At 33.0% G+C, this 19,637-nt stretch overlaps 2 protein-coding genes across 2 annotated transcripts in view; both read left to right on the top strand.

The window, feature by feature from the left end:
- LOC108209020 (probable phosphoinositide phosphatase SAC9) overlaps positions 1–15,621 on the top strand; it is a 28,459-nt gene extending 12,838 nt beyond the window's left edge. The window contains exons 8-14 of the mRNA XM_017379700.2: positions 14–253; positions 1,897–2,325; positions 6,647–7,456; positions 10,862–11,059; positions 11,698–12,147; positions 13,360–13,587; positions 15,162–15,621. Of these exons, the coding sequence (XP_017235189.1) occupies positions 14–253; positions 1,897–2,325; positions 6,647–7,456; positions 10,862–11,059; positions 11,698–12,147; positions 13,360–13,587; positions 15,162–15,443 (2,637 nt within the window). The 3' untranslated portion in view covers positions 15,444–15,621. The remainder of the gene's footprint in view (positions 1–13; positions 254–1,896; positions 2,326–6,646; positions 7,457–10,861; positions 11,060–11,697; positions 12,148–13,359; positions 13,588–15,161) is intronic.
- Positions 15,622–16,444: 823 nt separating this feature from the next.
- On the top strand, positions 16,445–17,298 carry LOC108206838 (uncharacterized). The gene is made up of 2 exons (XM_017377253.2): positions 16,445–16,744; positions 16,943–17,298. Exons 1-2 carry the CDS (start codon positions 16,578–16,580, stop codon positions 17,181–17,183), a joined length of 408 nt encoding a protein of 135 aa, XP_017232742.1. The 5' UTR covers positions 16,445–16,577; the 3' UTR covers positions 17,184–17,298.
- Positions 17,299–19,637: the final 2,339 nt, after the last annotated feature.

Genomic DNA, 19,637 nt, shown 5'->3' with positions numbered 1-19,637 from the left:
ACCTCCTCTGCAGGGAGCTTCCATACCTCAATGTGTAAATGGCACAAACATAGTAATACCCTTACCAGGACCTATTAGAGCTGAGGATATGGCTGTTACTGGAGCTGGTGCACGTTTAAATGGACAAGATGCACCAGTCCTATCTCTGTTATATGATTTTGAAGAGCTGGAAGGAGAACTAGATTTTCTTACTCGAGTTGTTGCACTTACGTTCTATCCTGCTGTATCTGGAAGGCCAATCACTCTTGGTCAGGTACAAGTATATCTGTTTTTCATATGCTTAGATATACTAGGATAACTCACAAGTCAAATACTCTCTCTCTATATATATATATGTGTGTGTGTGTGTGTTTATACACACATCTATACTATATCATTAAAGCTAAACATGCAAAAATTTAGTCATTGATTTTTAGTCTTGTACGGTGGATTATAGCCCTTATATCACTAAAATCAATTTGATTAGAACCATTAGATTAAATTTTCAACATTTATGCTACTAAAGGTCTAAGGTTCGAATCCCGTCAACAACTTATAAAATAGATTATTAATTTAAACACACATAAGAAAATCATTAACTATCAAAAATCATTGGTGCATCAGCATCGCACGAGTTACAGGCTAGTACATGTATATAGTTATAGAGGTATATATGTAGGTTCTTTGGTATCACTCTAGACAGAGTAGAGAGACAAAAACTTTGTGATTGTGTAGTCAAAACATTGGTTGTAGCAGTAAGCAGTAATAAGAGCATTATCAAATCTGACAGGAGACATTGGGTGTAAAAAGAGCAATATATAGAGGCGAAACTAGAAATATCAATACCACAATATTATAGCATAAAGAAAAATAATGAAACGAGCGGGCATACAAATAAAACCAGGAAGAGTAAACCAAGTCCAAGGTCCTAACCCATCGAACCCTCTTAATCACTAACCCCAAAGCTCCCTAATGAAGATCTGGGATAGTTTACTACTTTCATCCTCTGTTGCCACACTCTCCTATCTAACCTCATATCATACAAATCCTGGTCAAGATATAAGGCTTCTAGTCTAGTGTAGGTTTAAGTGCTGGTCCCACATTCGTCACAGGCGGCCTCTGCTTCTCAATTCTTCCACCAGTATAGATGTCGGATGGCGATAAGAAAAGGGTTAAAATTGGGATAAAACCTATCTCCGCAGGAAACTGGTGAAAACACGAATCAATCCTCAAGTTTATCCAATAATCAAATCAAAATATTCATGATATGATTTGATAGAGCAACAAGATTTTATATAGAAATCCTAAAACTTGGTAAATAAATCCTAAAACTTGGTAAATAAGTAAATTTTGAGAACAAGTAATATTGACCTTTTACTACTCTACTACTATGATCTAGAATTTGCTAAATAATCTACTTAATATAAGTATATAACTATAGGGTCGCGCTCAAGAGAGAACCAATGCTTAAAATAGAACCATAGAACCACTAAGGTTCTACCGCAGAACCCTATATTTTTCATAAATTTCCATGATCTAAATCTAAATACATGTTTTTTTGCATCGTTTTGTGTGTCCAAAAGTAATTTTAAAATATAATACATAAATAAGACATTTTTTTCATTTGAAGTTTTGCTGCAGACCCTCACTAATACTTTTTTTCATTTGAAGTTCTGCTGTAGAACCCTAACTAATATTAGAAATAAGGTAATGGTTCTAAAGGTTTTCTCCCTAATGGTTCTCTCTTGAACATAAACCTACACCTATAATATCTAGTTACTTACAATTTATCACACTTTGTTCACTGCTAGTTAATTGTTCACTTTTATTTCCTAGTAGAAGGTTAGTGTATTAGTTTATATTTTTCTTGCTGTTTAGTAGTGATTCTTGTGACCCTCGAGAAATATACTGGTACAGGTTGAGATACTTGGAGTTTCTCTTCCATGGAGGGGCATATTCAATCGTGAAGGTCGTGGTGCAAGGTTATGTGAAGGCACCCAGAAAAATTCTGGGGATGCTAATTCTTCCGTGTATAGTACTGAGACCAATCCTTTTAGTGCTGATTTATGCAATGAGAAAACATCACCGCCTTTAGAACCTTATAATTCTGTAAACTCAACGGTGGACCTTTTATCTGGTGGAGATGGATATTTAGAATCCAGTTCTCCACCTGTAATAAGAGACGATGTGCATGAAAGAGGCGACTTACTTGACTTCTTGGACGATTTTGTTCAACAGACAGTTCAAAGCGATTCTAAAAGCATTCATATGCAGAAGGGGAACATTCCAGAAGACAGTGCTTATCAGTACTTGAATAGTTACAGGCTTTTGGCGGGACAACATTTGGTATGTTAAAATAGTTTATTCATCATTTTGTTTTTGCTATTAGTGGTATATGCTATATATAATGATGTCAATTTCTGGTATCTGTGTACTAATTTGACTTATAAGATATCTTTATGCCCCTTTTTTTGTTTTTGTTTTGGAGAGGGGTTTTAGGTTTTTTGTTATTTATTTATTTTAGTTTGTCATTGGTAAGTTTGTTAGTTTTTTCTTACAGTTTAATCCAGTTTCATTATCTACATGCTTCTAAAAATCTCAAAAGTGCCATTTTGGTTGACTACCTGTTGTTTTTGCCTGGTCATTGCTTCAGTGACAACAAGATAATGTAATGAGACAGTGGAGTAACATAATAGAACTGCTGGAATGGCAAATCCTGATCGGTTTCTTGAAAATAATATTGTATGTATGGTTGAATATGGATCAGTCATCTGAAGATTTATTCACTTTTGTGAATTATACCCATGATAAAAGTATTGTATATACTTAGACAAAGAAAAGTTACTCTCACTACTTTCTTTTCCTCCTGAGTTTAAGATATGCTTTTGTGCTTATGTCTAACATAGTGACAGGGCTCTGGTTCCACAATGATAATTTTACTAACTTTTTAGTGTTCTTGAGGAGCGAAGTTGGTGAAAAAAAGCACATGGTCTCCTATTTAGGGAGTTAAATTTGTTGCACTATCTGTTACCAACGTACTTACCGTAAATAACTTTTTTTTTTTTTTTGTGATAATCTGAAGAATTTAGGATTTAGAGCTGCATAGTAATTTTTTGTGATTCTTCAAATGAGCTCATCATGCATTTTTGTTGGTCACCTATCAAATTATGCTCCAGTCTCATTTAGTGAATGTACATTGCACAATCTTTGAATTAGCAATCATTTATGTGCAATTGAGTCTATTTATAGTGGTCAGCTTCTTCCCTAGAGGTCTTTTAGAATTTTAATTCACAGGACTTAAGAAGGCATTAGTTAATAGCCTTGACTTTTGATCTTTGTAGCAGAGCTCTGAAATAGCGCAGGGACTCCGCTGTCAAAAGAAATCAGTAGTTCAGATATTATACATGTTTATAGATATATAAGTTTCAGTATTAGGGTATAGTTGCAAGTAGCATTCCATATTTTATATTAGTGTTCCATATCTGTAGATATTCACCGTTCCATATTTGGTATACCGCTGTTTTAAAGGCTGAAGAACCAGCTCTTAGATGCATTATTGGGACAGAAATCATCTTGTCTTCTTTGTATATATTAAAGATTCTCCATCAAAGGGATATACACACTTTACCAGTTATAAAATTCTTGTAACTGTCATCAGAAGAGTGATAATATTGTAGACTTTTCAAAGTATATAAAAAATTTCTCGGCTGGCGGGTTGTGAATTTGAGAATGTCATTGTTATCTATCCCTGCTACATTGGTCTGGCACTGGGTCATTCTTATAACTGTCATCAGAAGACTGATAATACTGTAGACTTCTCAAAATATATAAAAAAAATTCTAAACTGGCGCTGTGTGAATTTGAGAATGTCATTGTTATCTATCCAAGCTATATTGGTTTGGCACTGGGTCATTCATCACGAGAATATTACAAATACCTTTGCTTTTGTGGGTGTACATGTATGTATGTGTCTATATACTATGTGAAGAAAAAGAGGGGGGGGGGGGGGGGGCGCGGTACCATGCATCTTGAGATTCATGGAAATGTAAGAACATGTGTGTGCATATATATATATATTTCCATTAACTGTTTAAAGACTTGTTCAACTAGCTTCGACTGATAAATTATTCTTGTGCATATACGTCGGATCCCAATTATTCGGTGTGATGCAATGGTTGCTATTAATATTTTTTCAAAATTTTAATGTTTCAGTTTTAATATTTAGTTTATATAAAATTTTATTAAAAATTTTAAATTTTGTTATAGAGATGTGTATGTATTAGAATAGTATGTCTTTTGATCAGATTTCAATCAGAATATGTTTTAAAATAATTAGTTTTTAAAACATACATGTGGTTGGATTAATATGTTTTTGTTAGATATATTAAATTAGGTAGTTAGTAATTAGGTCCGTTAAAATAGATTTTTATAACAGGCCCGATGTGTTTATTTTAATCTGAATAGACTGGACCAGTTGAAATATGTTTTAAAATTAAAAGGCCTCCGTCGACTGACTTACCAACAACCATGGTGTAGATGAATTAGGATGCACATACGTAGAGAGAGAAAGCTGATGGAGTCGGATCCCAGTTGTGTATATAATCAGAGACTTAATAATATAGTTCAGATAAAACTTTAATAAATAATATTTATTATGTTTTAGAGATGGCTTTGTATTAGAATAAAATGTCTTTTAATTAGAATATGTCTAAATAAGGAGACATACATATGTTATGTGTATGGATTATCATATTTTTATTAGATCCTTCAAAATAAGCAGTTTATAATTACGTTCATTGAAATGAATTTTTAAAACAAACAGGCCCAAAAGATGTGTTTATTATAATTAGAATAGAGTAGACACTTTAATTTAAGTTTTAAAATTAAAAAGCCTCCCTCAAGTGACTCGCCAACGTGACAACTATGGTGTAGATCATGCAGGATGTACATGCACATACCTAGAGATGGAATGCTCCATCCCAAATATGTTTGTAATTAGAAAATTAAGCTTGATATAATACTAATTTGTATATTGTACGACGCTACTTTTAATATTTGTTCAAATTTTTAAATAATTAGCTTTTAAAAATAAATCTAAATGACTGGGAACACATATGTTTTGGATTAATATTATTCTATTAGAGCAGTTAAAATAAGTAGTTCACACTTAGGTCCGTTAGAATAATATTTTAAAACAAATAGGCCCAAAAGATGTGTTTAACTTAAGTTACAATTGAGTAGACCCATTAAAATAGGTTTTAAATAAGAAGGCCTGTAAATAGGCCCAAGTACCGATCGATGGATCGAGTACCAAAATTATAATATTTCAGCTTTATCAGTATCATGCCCTGCATGGGTTGTACAGTTTTCATATATATATTTTTATAATTTATATCTAGTCCATATTCTTCCATTAAGAATTATAATTTTATTTAATATTGTATAGAAAAATATTCTTGTATGATTTCTTATTTAATTTATTTGTGTTTATGTTTGAAAAAGGATAATTTTGTTAGTTTCTAATACTTGTAATCGCATTCATAGAGAATACGGTTTGTATGATTTGTTCATAAATGTGTTTTAATTAGGAAACTTATACCTCAATTGGACCCGGTTACCATGTTAGCCCAAGTTCCGACCTGTCACTAAACTTTTAATGTGTTGCCTTTAATAATATAGTATGGATGGATTAGTAGAGACACAAAAGTAAAACTTAAATGTGTAATTCGCTGTGGGCTGTGCTAAGATGTGGGCAACAAGGAAGAGACCTCTTAGTGCTTTATTGGTAATGGTAATAGATACTTTGATCCTGACCTTATGTTACTCCAACTCTTCTATTTAGGTTTCCGTACCTGTGTCGGACACTCGGACACGACATTTATCTTGTGTCTTATCCTTTGACTAAAATGTAGACACTTTGACCAATGTAAAATCAAATATGGGTCAAACTTACAATCCAAAAGAACTACGTGAGAAAAAAAGAAAGAAGAATTTGCAAATCCCCTACAAAATCATGTCTAATTTGAGATCTATTGTTACTTTTTCGTTAAGATGTCCAAGTTACCATACTTGTTTATTAGTATTCAACGATGTGTCCCCGTACCACGTCCAAAAGTAGGACTGTGTCTGTGTTCCCAATTTTCAAAGTTTCCAAGTCGTACACTCGGATATTTGTTGTGCCCGACACTTTGTACCTGAGTCTGAGTAAATAGTCTTGACCTCTTGTGCATATATCTCACTGCTATGCTGAAAGTTTGAGCATATGGCAAACTTTTTGAACAATTATGAGGATAAAGATATTAAGGTCATTATTTGAGTGTATATTGTTGGTTATGTTTGTTTATATAGTAATTTGTTTTGACTTTTGTAGGAACATTGTTCTCATTGGCATTGTTTGTAATAGTCGAACAGAAAGCACATTACAGTTTTGATGTACTGTTCATTAAATTACATATCTTAGGTGCTGAACTTTGTATAAGTAAACAATTGAACATCACTTGTTTTAATATAACTGTTTTCACAGTTGGTATGCATATCTGTAACTTGTTACCAGAGTCCAGAGAACAACTAGTTGCTGTATGGTTATTGTAAATACGCAAAATGAAAATATAGAAATATGTATGTAAAATTTTCAGATTTATTAATTTCCAAATGGTTAATTCTGTAGGAAAAGAAATTGGGATTCAGAGAAGCTATGAAGCTCGAAATTCAACGCTTTCGGTTGAATCTATCTGCTGCCGAGAGGGATAGAGCTTTATTATCAATTGGTACTGATCCTGCTACTATTAATCCCAATGTATTACTTGACAGTTCTTACATTGGAAGGTTGTGCAAAGTTGCAAATGTGCTTGCTTTGCTTGGGCACAGTACGCTTGAAGACAAAAGCACCGCTGCTATTGGTCTCGAAATTACGGGTGACAATTCTATAGATTTCTGGAATATTTCTGGGATTGGGGAGAGCTGTTCCGGTGGGATGTGTAAAGTTCACGCAGAGGGCGGGTCACCTGCTCATGCAGCATCTGAATTCCCATCTTCTAATACTTCACAAGATGTGTTTGTATGTTCCGATTGCAGAAGAAAGGTTTGCAAAGTTTGTTGTGCTGGGAAAGGAGCACTGCTTCTTGAAGCATATAACTTAAAGGGAGTTTCAAGTGTATCTGGTCAGGGAGGCTCTGCAGCCGATCTCTCTACCAATCGGTCAGTAACACTAGAGGGTGTTATATGTAAATCATGCTGCCATGGTATTGTACTTGATGCATTGATCCTGGACTACACCAGGGTGTTAGTTAGCAACCGAAGAAGTGCTCGTGCAGATGAAGCTACACATAAAGCTCTGAAGCGTGTCATAGGAAATTTTTCTAATTCTTTGGAGAAAAGTCAATCTTCTAATAGCGGAGGCATCACTAAGTCTTTAAATCAGTTATTTGCTGGAGAGGAATCCCTTGCTGAGTTCCCCTTCGCCAGCTTTCTAAATGTGGTATGTATTGATTTTCTACTTGATTCACTATTACTATATGCAATACATTATTTTAGTGAGATACAAGCATATAATGCGTGCCAAGCATGGGTTAATATTACAATAGATTAGTATGTCTTCTGCATTATTGTGGTAGTAATTTCAATTATTTTCCTTTTAATTAAATTGTAACTCTCATGTAGCTAGAACAATTAAGTATATACAATTGTTTTATTATTAAAGAACATGTTTTTTTTTTTGTACTAGAGAGAGTAATTTATTACTCCCTTCCTCACACTCATTTCTATACAGTTTTTTGGCATTGCTTGACACGCATTTTAAGGCTTCTATAAAATAGTTCTATATATTATTTAAAAAAAAATTATGAAACTATATTTTATATGAGCCTTCAAAATGTGTGCCGAACACTCTCTCCCAAACGTATACTAATCCACGGGACTGAGGGAGTTTACATTTAATCAAATTTCAAATCTAATAAAATAACAGATACTTTGTATATAATTTCTTATTGTTAGAGGATATATTTATAATGTTATTTATCATAATTGCTAAATAAGTTTTACTAGATTTCAGTTCCTAATGTTAGTTTAATTTGTAATAACTTTCCCCTGTAAAACAGATGGACTTAATTACCAAAAAAACTATATAACTATCATGCTTTTTTCAATTAAACCACAATAGTATATTTGTTGCAGGATAATGCAAGTAACTTTGAAAAACTTTATTCTAAAAACCCAATCTCACTAGTTCATAACCATGGTTAAGTTAAAATTAAGATGAGTGCCATATATATTATCAAGTTATTAATTAAATTATTTAGTACATGGGTCTTATTAATACTTTTACTATCTCATTAAGGGTCAAAATCCTAATTCATAATCTACACAAACACAGAGCGTACTAAAATTTATGTTCGAAGCCGACGATGTTAGTGTGATTTTTTGAAACCACCGTCTATCAGGTACTGTATATCGATTATTTATCATGCGATTTATATTAATTTATATCGAATTGATAATTTTATTTAAGAAAAAAAAAGATTTTTTCGCCACCGAACTTATTGTGTATTTAGAAACTTAGCACTAAACTATGATTTTTTTGTCACTGATGTTAGGTTCGGATTTTATTTGTCATTGATGTTAGATTCAGATTTGATTATTAACACTATATTATTCTTTTTAGCATTATTAAAAAATTGTGGTAGTTTGCAATATTTTGGTGATCTGATAACGAGAGTTTGACATGCATTGTAATACTTCTAAAAAAAATTAGTTTCATAAATTATTTTATTATTTTTTCTAAATAAAAATTTATCACTTGAATTTTTATACACAAAAAGAAAATGTAAATATAACTGACTTTTTATGTATGTATTGTGTAAAATTTTAAAATTAAATAAAAACAATTGATGTGTTGTGCTGTATGCGGCATTCATGTCAGCTATGAAATAACCATGGTTAGAGATTCATCAAAATTGGGTTATGTTAAATTGATTTTGTATACTTAGTTGCATTATTCTGCAACAAAAACAGTTTTATGGTTAAAATGAAAAAATCACATAAGTTTAATAGTTTTTTTGATAATTAAGTCAAACAGATGTTCCAATTTAAATGATTTAAGTAAACAAAAAAAATGTGCTTATGAAGATTTTATTTCCCTATCGAAAATATTTTCTTCTTAAATTCTATTAATATATGTTCCATTATCAATTGACTGCTAAGTAGTCCAATAATTCGATCTGAATAACCAAAAAAAAAAAATAAGAACTCTGAAACACAAAGTAAAAAATCAAGTTCGATAGAACCTCCTCACCTGGCCGTAGTAAACAAGTAAAAATTTACAAGTACCATTATTTAGAACCGATTAAGAAAAAAATACCGTCAGACAAAGTGATTAAGAAAACAAGTTAAAAGTATGCTGATCTTCATGTCCTTGGTATCAAATCAGAAGTAACACCAGTACAATCATATATACTTTACCATTGTTGTGGCTTATATTTCATGTAGGCTTATAATGTGGGCACGTTACATGCTTTTGTACGTGTGTTATTTTAAGAAATTTTATTAGAAGTTACTAAAAAAATCATAGTTGTTAAGTATCGATCTCTTGTTCTCTCTTTTTAGTGATTACATGTATAAATTTTATAATACGTACCCATATATATATGTAGTTGTCGAGTTTTGGACTCTTATAAATTTTTAATTCAATATATAGATTTCGCTTGTTACATTTAATTTACTACAGAAATTTAATGGAACATATAAATTTGTAAGATTTAGTTTCAGATATTAATTAAGAAATATTACATTACTTTTGCACTACACCTACTATATAACTTTATATATATTAATAAATAAGTATATGATTCGTTATTGTTTTCATGTTTCTTACTCTAGATCTATTCTAACAGAACTTGGGTCATCTATTAGTATATTTAACAATTCCTATTTATGAGTAGTAGATCTAACCATCCTTGCTTTTCTTTTTTTTTGCCGTAGTAAGATGCTTTTTACGTTTATTATATCTACAATTTGAATTCCAAAGAATATCTGTAAAGTTTGATATTAGGTCTTTTCATTATTTATACTTCCATCATTCTCAGAATGTGTTGTTTTCATATTGAAACTGTATGTATAGTGCAACCATTTTTTGTGATTTTTTTTAGTCCTTTTTATGCCTCCCTGTCATAATTCTTCTTAAAGTGCTATTGGGCTATATATGTAAATTAAATTATTAAGAGTTTAAATGTAAATTAAATTATTAATTTTTTTTAATAATTGTGAAGTCCCGACTGAACTTGGGTACATTTAGATGTATATTGCTGCAAAATTAAACACTGATTGCATGTCCAAATATATCATAAGGTATGGGCTATCGGCTATATATGCTGCTATGCTCCTACGATTAGACTATGTCAGGGACAAGTGTCCTCCATGGGCGTGGACCTAAGTGAGTAATTCTATTATTTTTAAGAAATTAGAATTTCTGGATATGGATAATAACTAGACATGGGTGCGAGACTTAGCATGCAAGTATAGGAGATTGAATTTCATATACCATTAATTTTTATACATCAAAAGTATAGGAGATTGAACATTCTAAATATCATTGTCTATTACCAATAAATTAGATAAATACTATACATGAATTTTTATATATCAAAATCAATGGGTAATCAAAAACAAGTTTTCTAGAGGCTCTAGATTACATGTTGACTTTACTAAAAGAGGGTGAAATGTCCAGTATTACATGAAAGATCTGACTCAGATTCGTCACCCACAAAGTCATAGATGTGATGGCAAGACTGAAGCAGCTGGGTAACGTAGCTATTAGTATTTATTTTCGCTGTTCTTGTGCTAGTATTATTGAGCATTATTTTTCCTTTACTGACAACTGCTATTATAGGTTGATACAGCACCTGGATCAGCGCCACTGTTGTCTTTGCTTGCACCTTTGGATTTTGGACCCCAACATTTATACTGGAAAGCTCCCCAGAGTACCTCCTCTGTTGAATTCGTCATTGCTCTTGCTAATCTTTCGAATGTTTCTGGGGTCACCCTTATAGTTAGTCCTTGTGGCTATTCCATGATGGATACACCTATTGTAAGTGCACCTACTCCAGCTTCTTGTTGATGGCATATATAATTCGCATTGTGGTTTCTGTTGTTAAGGGGCTTTAATTCGAGTAATCAGCAGGAATCCTTAGTTAATACTACACCCGATTTTATCGTGATGTTTCTCTATCTGTCTCTCTCTTTCTCTATATATATGTGTGTGTCTGTTTACCAACTAATAAGCTGTTATATCTGCTGAATTCACTGTTGCAAAATTATTTTAAACACGATCATACAGAACTCAAGATGAGAACCCATATATACGACCTTTTGGTGTTCATCTTGATGTCAGATACTTAGGTGTGCATGAGGAGGGTGCTTTTAAACTAACTCTCTCAAGGTAAAATGTATCGAACTTGTATTATGTGAATTGAGACTAAGCAGAAGCAACAAAATGGACATACCCTCATGCACATTGACATATTGGGTTGTGCTAGGAGGAATATGAATGCAATATATGTTGACATAATAATTGGACTACTATGAGCTGCATATTCCTGGCTGTTCCTATAATATATTGCTCTGTGTTTCTAATATGTTATCGTGATAAATGCTTATCTCTACTGATTACATTTTGCATTATTTTCATATTTTAATGAATTTGCATTCCTTTCTACTGCTGTGCAGGTGCAAATTTGGACGGGCGATAAAGTAAACAAGGAAGAGAGATCATGTGTTGGAAAATGGGATGTACGATCTATGACAGCATCTTCCTCAGAAATCTATGGACCGGAAGACTATAGCAAGGATAATCAAGCACCTAGAAATATAAAATTCTCCTTCCGAAAACCAGTTCAGTGCCGCATTGTTTGGGTAATGTTAAGTCTTCAGAGATCTGGTTCCAGTTCCGTCAGTCTCGACGAAAATATCGATCTCTTATCTTTAGATGAAAATCCTTTCGCACAACTGGATAGGCGTGCATCTCTAGGTGGACCAATTGACAGTAATCCATGTCTTCATGCCAAGAGAATATTTGTTGTTGGTAGACCCCTAAAAAATGATGCAGGGGTGACATCTTCCCTGGGTTCTGATGTAAGAAGCTGGTTGGCGAAAGCTCCACCAGTGACAAGATTTAAGGTTGAGCCAGTGCTTCACTTCATTCTTTTCTATTATTTACATGCTATACACTATTGCAGTAGTCACTAGGCTGCAGATAGACATCTTACTTGGGCTGCAGATTAATATTTTGCTTCTTTTTCTATATTCCCTTTGTTGGCTTGTCTGTATTTGCATGTCCAGGTATTGTTTTTAGTTTTTTTAAAGAATACATCAGATATAAAAAATATTAGTGTTACATTAAAATTACCTGATTTCAGTTTTCGTAAATTTTACAATTGACCAAAAGATATATGGTCTAACTTCGACCTAAGATGTGCTAGGGACCAAAATTTGAGGTGGTAGAGTAGTTCTTTACCGACGAAGTGCTTCGGTCTGGGAATCGTGTACCTAAAAGCTCAAAGCCATACACGACACAGAATGGATCCATCTACTTTCTTGTCGTGCACTTTACATGTCTTTATTTCATGTACACTAAAAACGGTAATATTACTTTTTTTAAAACTGCATTAATATATTATGTTTTATGCATGTTTATATGAATATACGTAAAATATCTATATTTGTATATGAATCCACACAAAAGCCGAAATCCATAAATAACAAATTAGATTCGTGTACTTTACGTATGTACTGTACACTAAGGAGAAAGTTAATTAAAAAGACATTAATATACTTTCTTGTCATGTCCTTCATGTATCGTGTTTTTTGTGTACACTAAAAAAATATATTAATATTACTTAAATGAAAAATGCATTACTACTATTTATTATATGCATGTTTATATAAGTACTTATATTCTAGTTATCTAGATGGATAAGTGAGCCATAACTCCACGATAATATGATATTGTCCGCTTTAGGGCTAGCTTGCACGGGTCTGTTTTTGGGCACCTACCCAAAGGCCTCATACTAATGGAGTTATCAGACTGCTTGTATTCTTGTTATCTGCCCTTCGGCCAACAGATGTGGGACAACTCCTAACATTCATTTCACGTGCAAGTACTAATTCTTTTGTGTACACTGAAAAAAATAAACTTTTTTCTCATGTACTTCACGTATCGTGTTTCGTTTTTTTTAGTACACGATTTTTTTTGTTGTGTTACCAAATTGTGTACAAAATTTTGGTTTAGTCTGGCTTAAGCTGGCCTAGTCATTTTTAGATCCTAATTAAAAAAATATTGGTATCTCTGTAATTAATTTTTGTGTCATATTGTAATGAATTTTTTATCAGGTTCCAATTGAAGCTGAGAGGTTAATGGATAATGATCTTTCGTTAGAGCAGTATCTGCCTCCTGCTTCACCAATGCTAGCAGGATTTCGTATTGATGGCTTCAGTGCAATTAAGCCTCGTGTAACACATTCACCTTGTTCTGATGTAAATCTATGGGAGCCTTCAAGTTTTTTAGAGGACAGATTAATATCTCCAGCTATATTGTATATTCAAGTTTCTGCTTTGCAGGTATTATCACATCTTCACTGCTTTATAATATATCTGGATATATTATAAAGATCCTTGCATGAATTATACAATCTTGATTTATATTAATAGATTTAAGGTTTTCTTATTAATAGCCATATGGCGTAGTCCTAAAATTTTGTGTCTCTTTTAACTTTTATCTATGCATGTAAATTAAGTTTTGTCAATTCAATGGTTTTCACAAGTTCAATTCATTAGCATCAATTTCCTTTTTGATACTGATGCAAATTGGATACAAACTTGTAATGTTTGTAGCTGTATCATTGTTTTACAGTATATATGATATATATGATGTGGCACTTGAGGTCAAACTTACGTAGTTTTATACAAGGTTGATGGTAGGCTGCCCTTTCTTATAATAAGATAGTTGCTCGTATATTGTATCTTTTCGCATTGAGAAATAATAATGAAGAAAGGAGGAATATTGCAACTTTTCTTGAGATCCTATTGTGATAAGGTTTTGCAGATGGGATGAACATTAGATATCTAGGGAGGCTGCAGAAAATTCTGCTAACTATTTCTCAGTAATATACATATATGAAAAAGGTACAAAGAAAACGGTTTAATTAGCTTTCATTAATTGTTCTGTTCATATATTGGCAGCAGAACATCATAATATATGTGGTTACTTACAATCTTAATTTTTAGTTCTTACAATTGCATAAGCTTTCAAGGTGGCGTTAAGGGTTTCTCCTGTGGGTCTTGGGCCCGAATTTTTTGTGTTGTATCAAGTAAAACTCTTTTGTAGTTGCTAATGAAAGTGTTATTGTAGTAATAATTATAAAGCATGCTACAGTTTTTAATTACTAGAATATATGGAGTAATTAGATGGAATCTAGTTTTCAACATTAATGATATTACCCAGTAGTGTACATATATATTATATATGGAAGTCTGTGATATATTATCTCTCAGTGAGTTTTTTCCATTATGTAAGTCGACTCCTTGTTTATAAAGGGTAATGCCAAACTCAGCACATCCCTAAAATATTTAACTAAACAAAATTCAGATCTTGTCCCACTCAATGGTCAATGCAATTTTCTGGTTGTGAGTTGCAAGCTGGGTAATAACGAGTTTGCACAGTAGGTTGAAATTGTATATGATGAGGCGTGGAAACAAGTTGGTTTAAGTTACTTCTTAATGAATTGTTCTCATCTTAATTAAAAGCAAAGAAAAGCAATTTATTAAATTTACCTGGGAACCTTAGCAAAAAACAAATAAATATCTTGGTGACTACTTTGTGCTTTGCATGGCGTTGTATTTCGTAGAAGCTGAATTTTGTGTATAAAATCTTCACAAAGGCTTTAAGGTAGCAATATATATTTACTGAAGGGAAACTCAGGCATGCTGATTGCTAGAACAATGCTTAAAAGGGTTCCGTAACCTTTTTGTTAGGATGTGGTAGGCTAAATTGAATGGACTTACTCTTTTCGGAAGATTTAAACCTATTTTAATATGGATTGATGTTCATACCAGGGTAGTAAAGATTTGGCTTTTACATTTTCATTCTAGAGCTTGTGAACCTCAAACTGATATGCAACACTAATTCTCCGCAGGACTCTCACAACATGGTCACTATTCACGAGTATCGATTACCAGAAGTGAAGGCTGGAACAGCCATGTACTTCGATTTTCCTAGACAGATAAGTTCCAACCGAGTGTGTTTCAAACTTCTTGGAGACGTGGCTGCATTTGTCGATGAGCCAACCGAACAGGATCAGGCAGAATTCACTGTTCGACCGGTAGCTACAGGGTTGTCATTAACAAATAGAATCAAACTGTATCATTATGCTGATCCTTATGAGATGGGGAAATGGGGTGCCCTTTCGGCTATTTGATTGATAGAGACACACACGATCCCCGTATGGGGTAACTTCAGTAAAGTAGATTAGGTGTTACATTCTTTATTGTGATTATAAGATATGTATGTAATTGTATCTTCAATTCATTAATGTATTGTTATTCCTTTTGGTGGAAAATCATCAAGCCTTGCAATTGCTCGGCCCCTAGTTGAAATTGGATTGTTGACTTCCCAAGAAATGTTAATTAGTTTCTAGTTCTATAGGCTAGACATGAAAAGAGCCAAACCACCAGTCTTCTGGTTGCGACCCTTTTTTTGAAAATCTGTATATACTTAGTTCTCTATTTTTTTTCCTTTTAAATCTGGTAATTAAAAATTTTTATATAGACTTTTGAAAAACTATAAATTATATATGCTAGTAATTATTAGTGTTGGGTCTCCTAAACAAGTCTGAATTTCATGATAGTGTGATACAAACTGATGAAGTTTTAGCACATCTTTGAAAACTTATTACTCGTGAAATCATGAAGTTTGTTATTATCTGCTATAGAAGTTGTCAAAAATGTGACAATGTTTATGTGTAAGACATAATGTAACGTAGTGATAACTCAACACTATTGAAGAAGGAAATAATAAATAAGAACCTGGAAATAATAAATAAGAACTTGTACATATAGAATCAGACGATTAATAAGTAAATTAAAGATATTACAAAACCACTGAAAAAGTTTATTAATAAGTTCAAGAGAACTCAATGTTAAAATCGGTCATTAATCACGAGTAATTAATTTTTCATAGTTCACTAAAATGATTAAATATCTGATTATTTAATTAATTTTTATTTCGTAATTTTGCTGATTGAATCCGATTTTTGTTTATTAAAACACCTGTCGATAGTAGTGGTTTATATGAGTAGTATAAATGAAAAAAATTGGTACTAAGAAAATTTCAATCAGTTGTGATCTGTGAAGCAAGATCAGGCAACTGGGTCCCCAACTATTATATCATACAGAAAATCCCACCAATAACATTTGCACATCCAACTTCCAGTTCTATCCAGAACAGAGGACGTCTAATTCTAGCCACAGAGACAGTTTATTGGTGTTTGTGTATTTCTATTAGTGCTTGAAATCGTAAACATCAAGTTGGGCCAAAACCTATCCACACAATCATGATTCAGTCACTCATTTCTTCAACAACTGTTGCAGTTGCAGCTGCGGTGCCCATCTCACACAAGATTAATGCTGCTCCTCCTCCTCCTCCCCTTCCAACTTTGAGTTATCACAAAATTGTTGCCTCTCACTCTGATGGGCCTCAACATTGCAGGCCTGTTCAAAGGTATCCATTACAGATATGTACTATATATATACTACTACTGCAAAATTACATGCAAATAGGGAAAATTCTTGATTAAGTGTGGTTTGCGAGCCCGAGCTCTGATATCATGTTAAGTGACCAACTCTCATAAAATGTTGGTGTTAGGATGAGGGCTTATCAGGATTATATTATATTAACCGTGTGTGTCCTTAAATGCAGGAGGGCTGCTACATTAGGGTTGGCTGGTTTGGTGCTGGGGTTCATACAAGTAGGTTCTGACAGACGTGCGAATGCGGCGGGTAAACGGGCTCCACCACCACCGCCGGAGGAGAAAAAGGATCCAAGTATTAATGCTGTAACGGCCAAAGTTCTTGCTAGTAAGAAAAGAAAGGAAGCCATGAAAGAATCTATAGCCAAGCTAAAAGAAAAGGGCAAACTCATTGATCAGCCATCTAAATAGTCTCCTTTTTCTTTAGTTGTTATCATATCAACATTCTTTCTTATCTAAGTATGGAATGTAGACTTGCCATGTGAGAGATACATGTTCTATTTCAAATTCACCATTTTTACTTCAACTCTTACCTCAATGGTTGAGATTGATCAGACTGATAATTCAGATACGTATATATCGGTATATTGTTGTATTCAGATACGGATAATATCCGCTTTACATATCCTGATATCCGCTTTTTCTCGTACATAAATGCGGATATTTTGGACGAATATCTAGATTTTTTTTATGGTCTTACTGTAATTGACGATAATTTTAGAACGAATTTTTTACGACTATACTCAAGTGGTATTTATATATATATATATATATATATGAAGAAAGTTCTATGGAGACTGGATTATTTGGAGACTGTAGAGACCTAATCCTGGCCATCCAATCATTAAACATCCAACGGCTGCATATATTTTGTCCTGCACGTTTGTTTTTTCTCCCTATCCTGTCCTGCACGTTTGTTTTCTCTCCCTATCCTGTCCTGCACTTCTAAATCGATGAACAACAAGCAGTACTTCTAAATCTTGCATAACATAAAATAATAATTCCATTATATTGGTGTTCAATCACCGAAATCCTAACAAATAAAAATAATAATTGCATACAAAACAAAGATGTAGTTGGACACTGCTATGATTGGCACTGAACTCATTGTCATTGTCTACCGTTAAATAATATGGCAATTAATGGACATGATTAAATATTCTTTGTCCTGCATTTCTTGTCCTGCATTTCCAGTTTTGTAATATTAATAATTTACACTATTCTTGTCCTGAATTTCTAGCAATGTATTATTAATATTCTTGTCCTGCATTTCTTGTTTTTAGTTTTAATTCAAAACTATGTTTGTAATTTACACTATTCTTGTCCTGCATTTCTAGTAATGTAATATTAATAATTTGTCCCGCATATTTGTGATATATCTAAGTGTTATTTTGTCTTGCAACAAATTCAATTCATTGCAGGACAATGACAATGAGTTCAGTGCCAATCATAGCAGTGTCCAACTACATCTTTGTTTTGTATGCAATTATTATTTTTATTTGTTAGGATTTCGGTGATTGAACACCAATATTATGGGATTATTATTTTATGTTATGCAAGATTTAGAAGTACTGCTTGTTGTTCATCGATTTAGAAGTGCATGACAGGATAGGGAGAGAAAACAAACGTGCAGGACAAAATATATGCAGCCGTTGGATGTTTAATGATTGGATGGCCAGGATTAGGTCTCTGCAGTCTCCAAATAATCCAGTCTCCATAGAACTTTCTTCTCTCTCTCTCTCTCTCTCTCTCTATATATATATATATATATATATATATATATATATATATATATATATATATGGGAAATGTTCCACAACCACGGTTGGATAAGTAGATTATCCATCCAACTCATCTCCCACCGTCCAAAAAAAGGCAATCAACGCACAGAAATCAATAAAAACACTGTGCTTACGCAAGCGTTTACGCAATATAATATAGCGTAAGACCCGGTTACGCTATATTATACAGCGTAAGACGCTATTTTATATTTTGTCCTCCTTCGCAGCCTCTAAAACACGCCTTGTTCCTCCTATTCACCAGTTTTAGAGCATACAAACCCAGTACACACAAAATACACAAAACTTATACTTATAGTTTGAAGCTTAGATCTTTATTGTACTTTAAAAGCTTATACTTTGAAGCTTAATTAGATCTTTATTGGAGTCTGAAGCTTATACTTTGGAGCTTAATTAGGTCTTTAATGGAGTTTAGAGCTTGAAATTTGAAGCTTGGAGCTTGGACTTCTTTATCGAGGTTAGATTTCTATTATTCTCATGGCATCTTATATATTTTCAAAATTACCATCCCCTAATAAACTCGTTACCCCTAATAAACCTAGAATAGAAATTGAAGAAGAAGATGATGTTAAAAAAACCCCAATAATAGTAGATGTTGACGATAGTGATAATGATGATGATGTTTTTGAGGAGGTTGGTGATGATGTTTTTGAGGAGGTTGGTGATGATGTTGTTGTGGAAGTTGGTGATGAATTTGTCGATGATTTTTGTGATAATCCGAAAAATGATTTGAATGAAGTTTGTCCTTGTGTTGGTCGATTGTTTGATAGTTTAGATGAAGCGGAGATGTTCTATAGAGATTATGGTAGACGTGTTGGTTTTGAAGTGATAATTAGAACAACACATAGGCGTGTGAAAACTAGAGAAATTTGTTCGCGTTTATATATATGCCGAAAGGGTGGTCGATTAGTACCCAAGTCTTTGGGTGAAGATACGGATGTTCAAAAAAAGAGGAGAAATAGGGATTCTATTGGTAGAACGGATTGTACGGCGCGGATGTACGTTGTTAATAGGGAAAAATTGAAGAAATGAGAAGTGACATTGGTCGATTTGAAACACAATCACA

The sequence above is a fragment of the Daucus carota genome, chromosome 2 (assembly GCF_001625215.2).
Source record: "Daucus carota subsp. sativus chromosome 2, DH1 v3.0, whole genome shotgun sequence".
NCBI lineage: Eukaryota > Viridiplantae > Streptophyta > Magnoliopsida > Apiales > Apiaceae > Daucus > Daucus carota.
The sequence above is the reverse complement of the archived record's forward strand: the minus strand, read 5'-3'. Positions and strand labels throughout refer to the sequence as shown.

Bases quoted from the DNA above. Each gene is read 5' to 3' on its own strand.
- LOC108206838 (XM_017377253.2), top strand. From the start codon at position 16,578: ATGATTCAGTCACTCATTTCTTCAACAACTGTTGCAGTTGCAGCTGCG. The intron at 16,745-16,942 runs GTATCCATTACA...CCTTAAATGCAG, and splicing joins CATTGCAGGCCTGTTCAAAG to GAGGGCTGCTACATTAGGGT.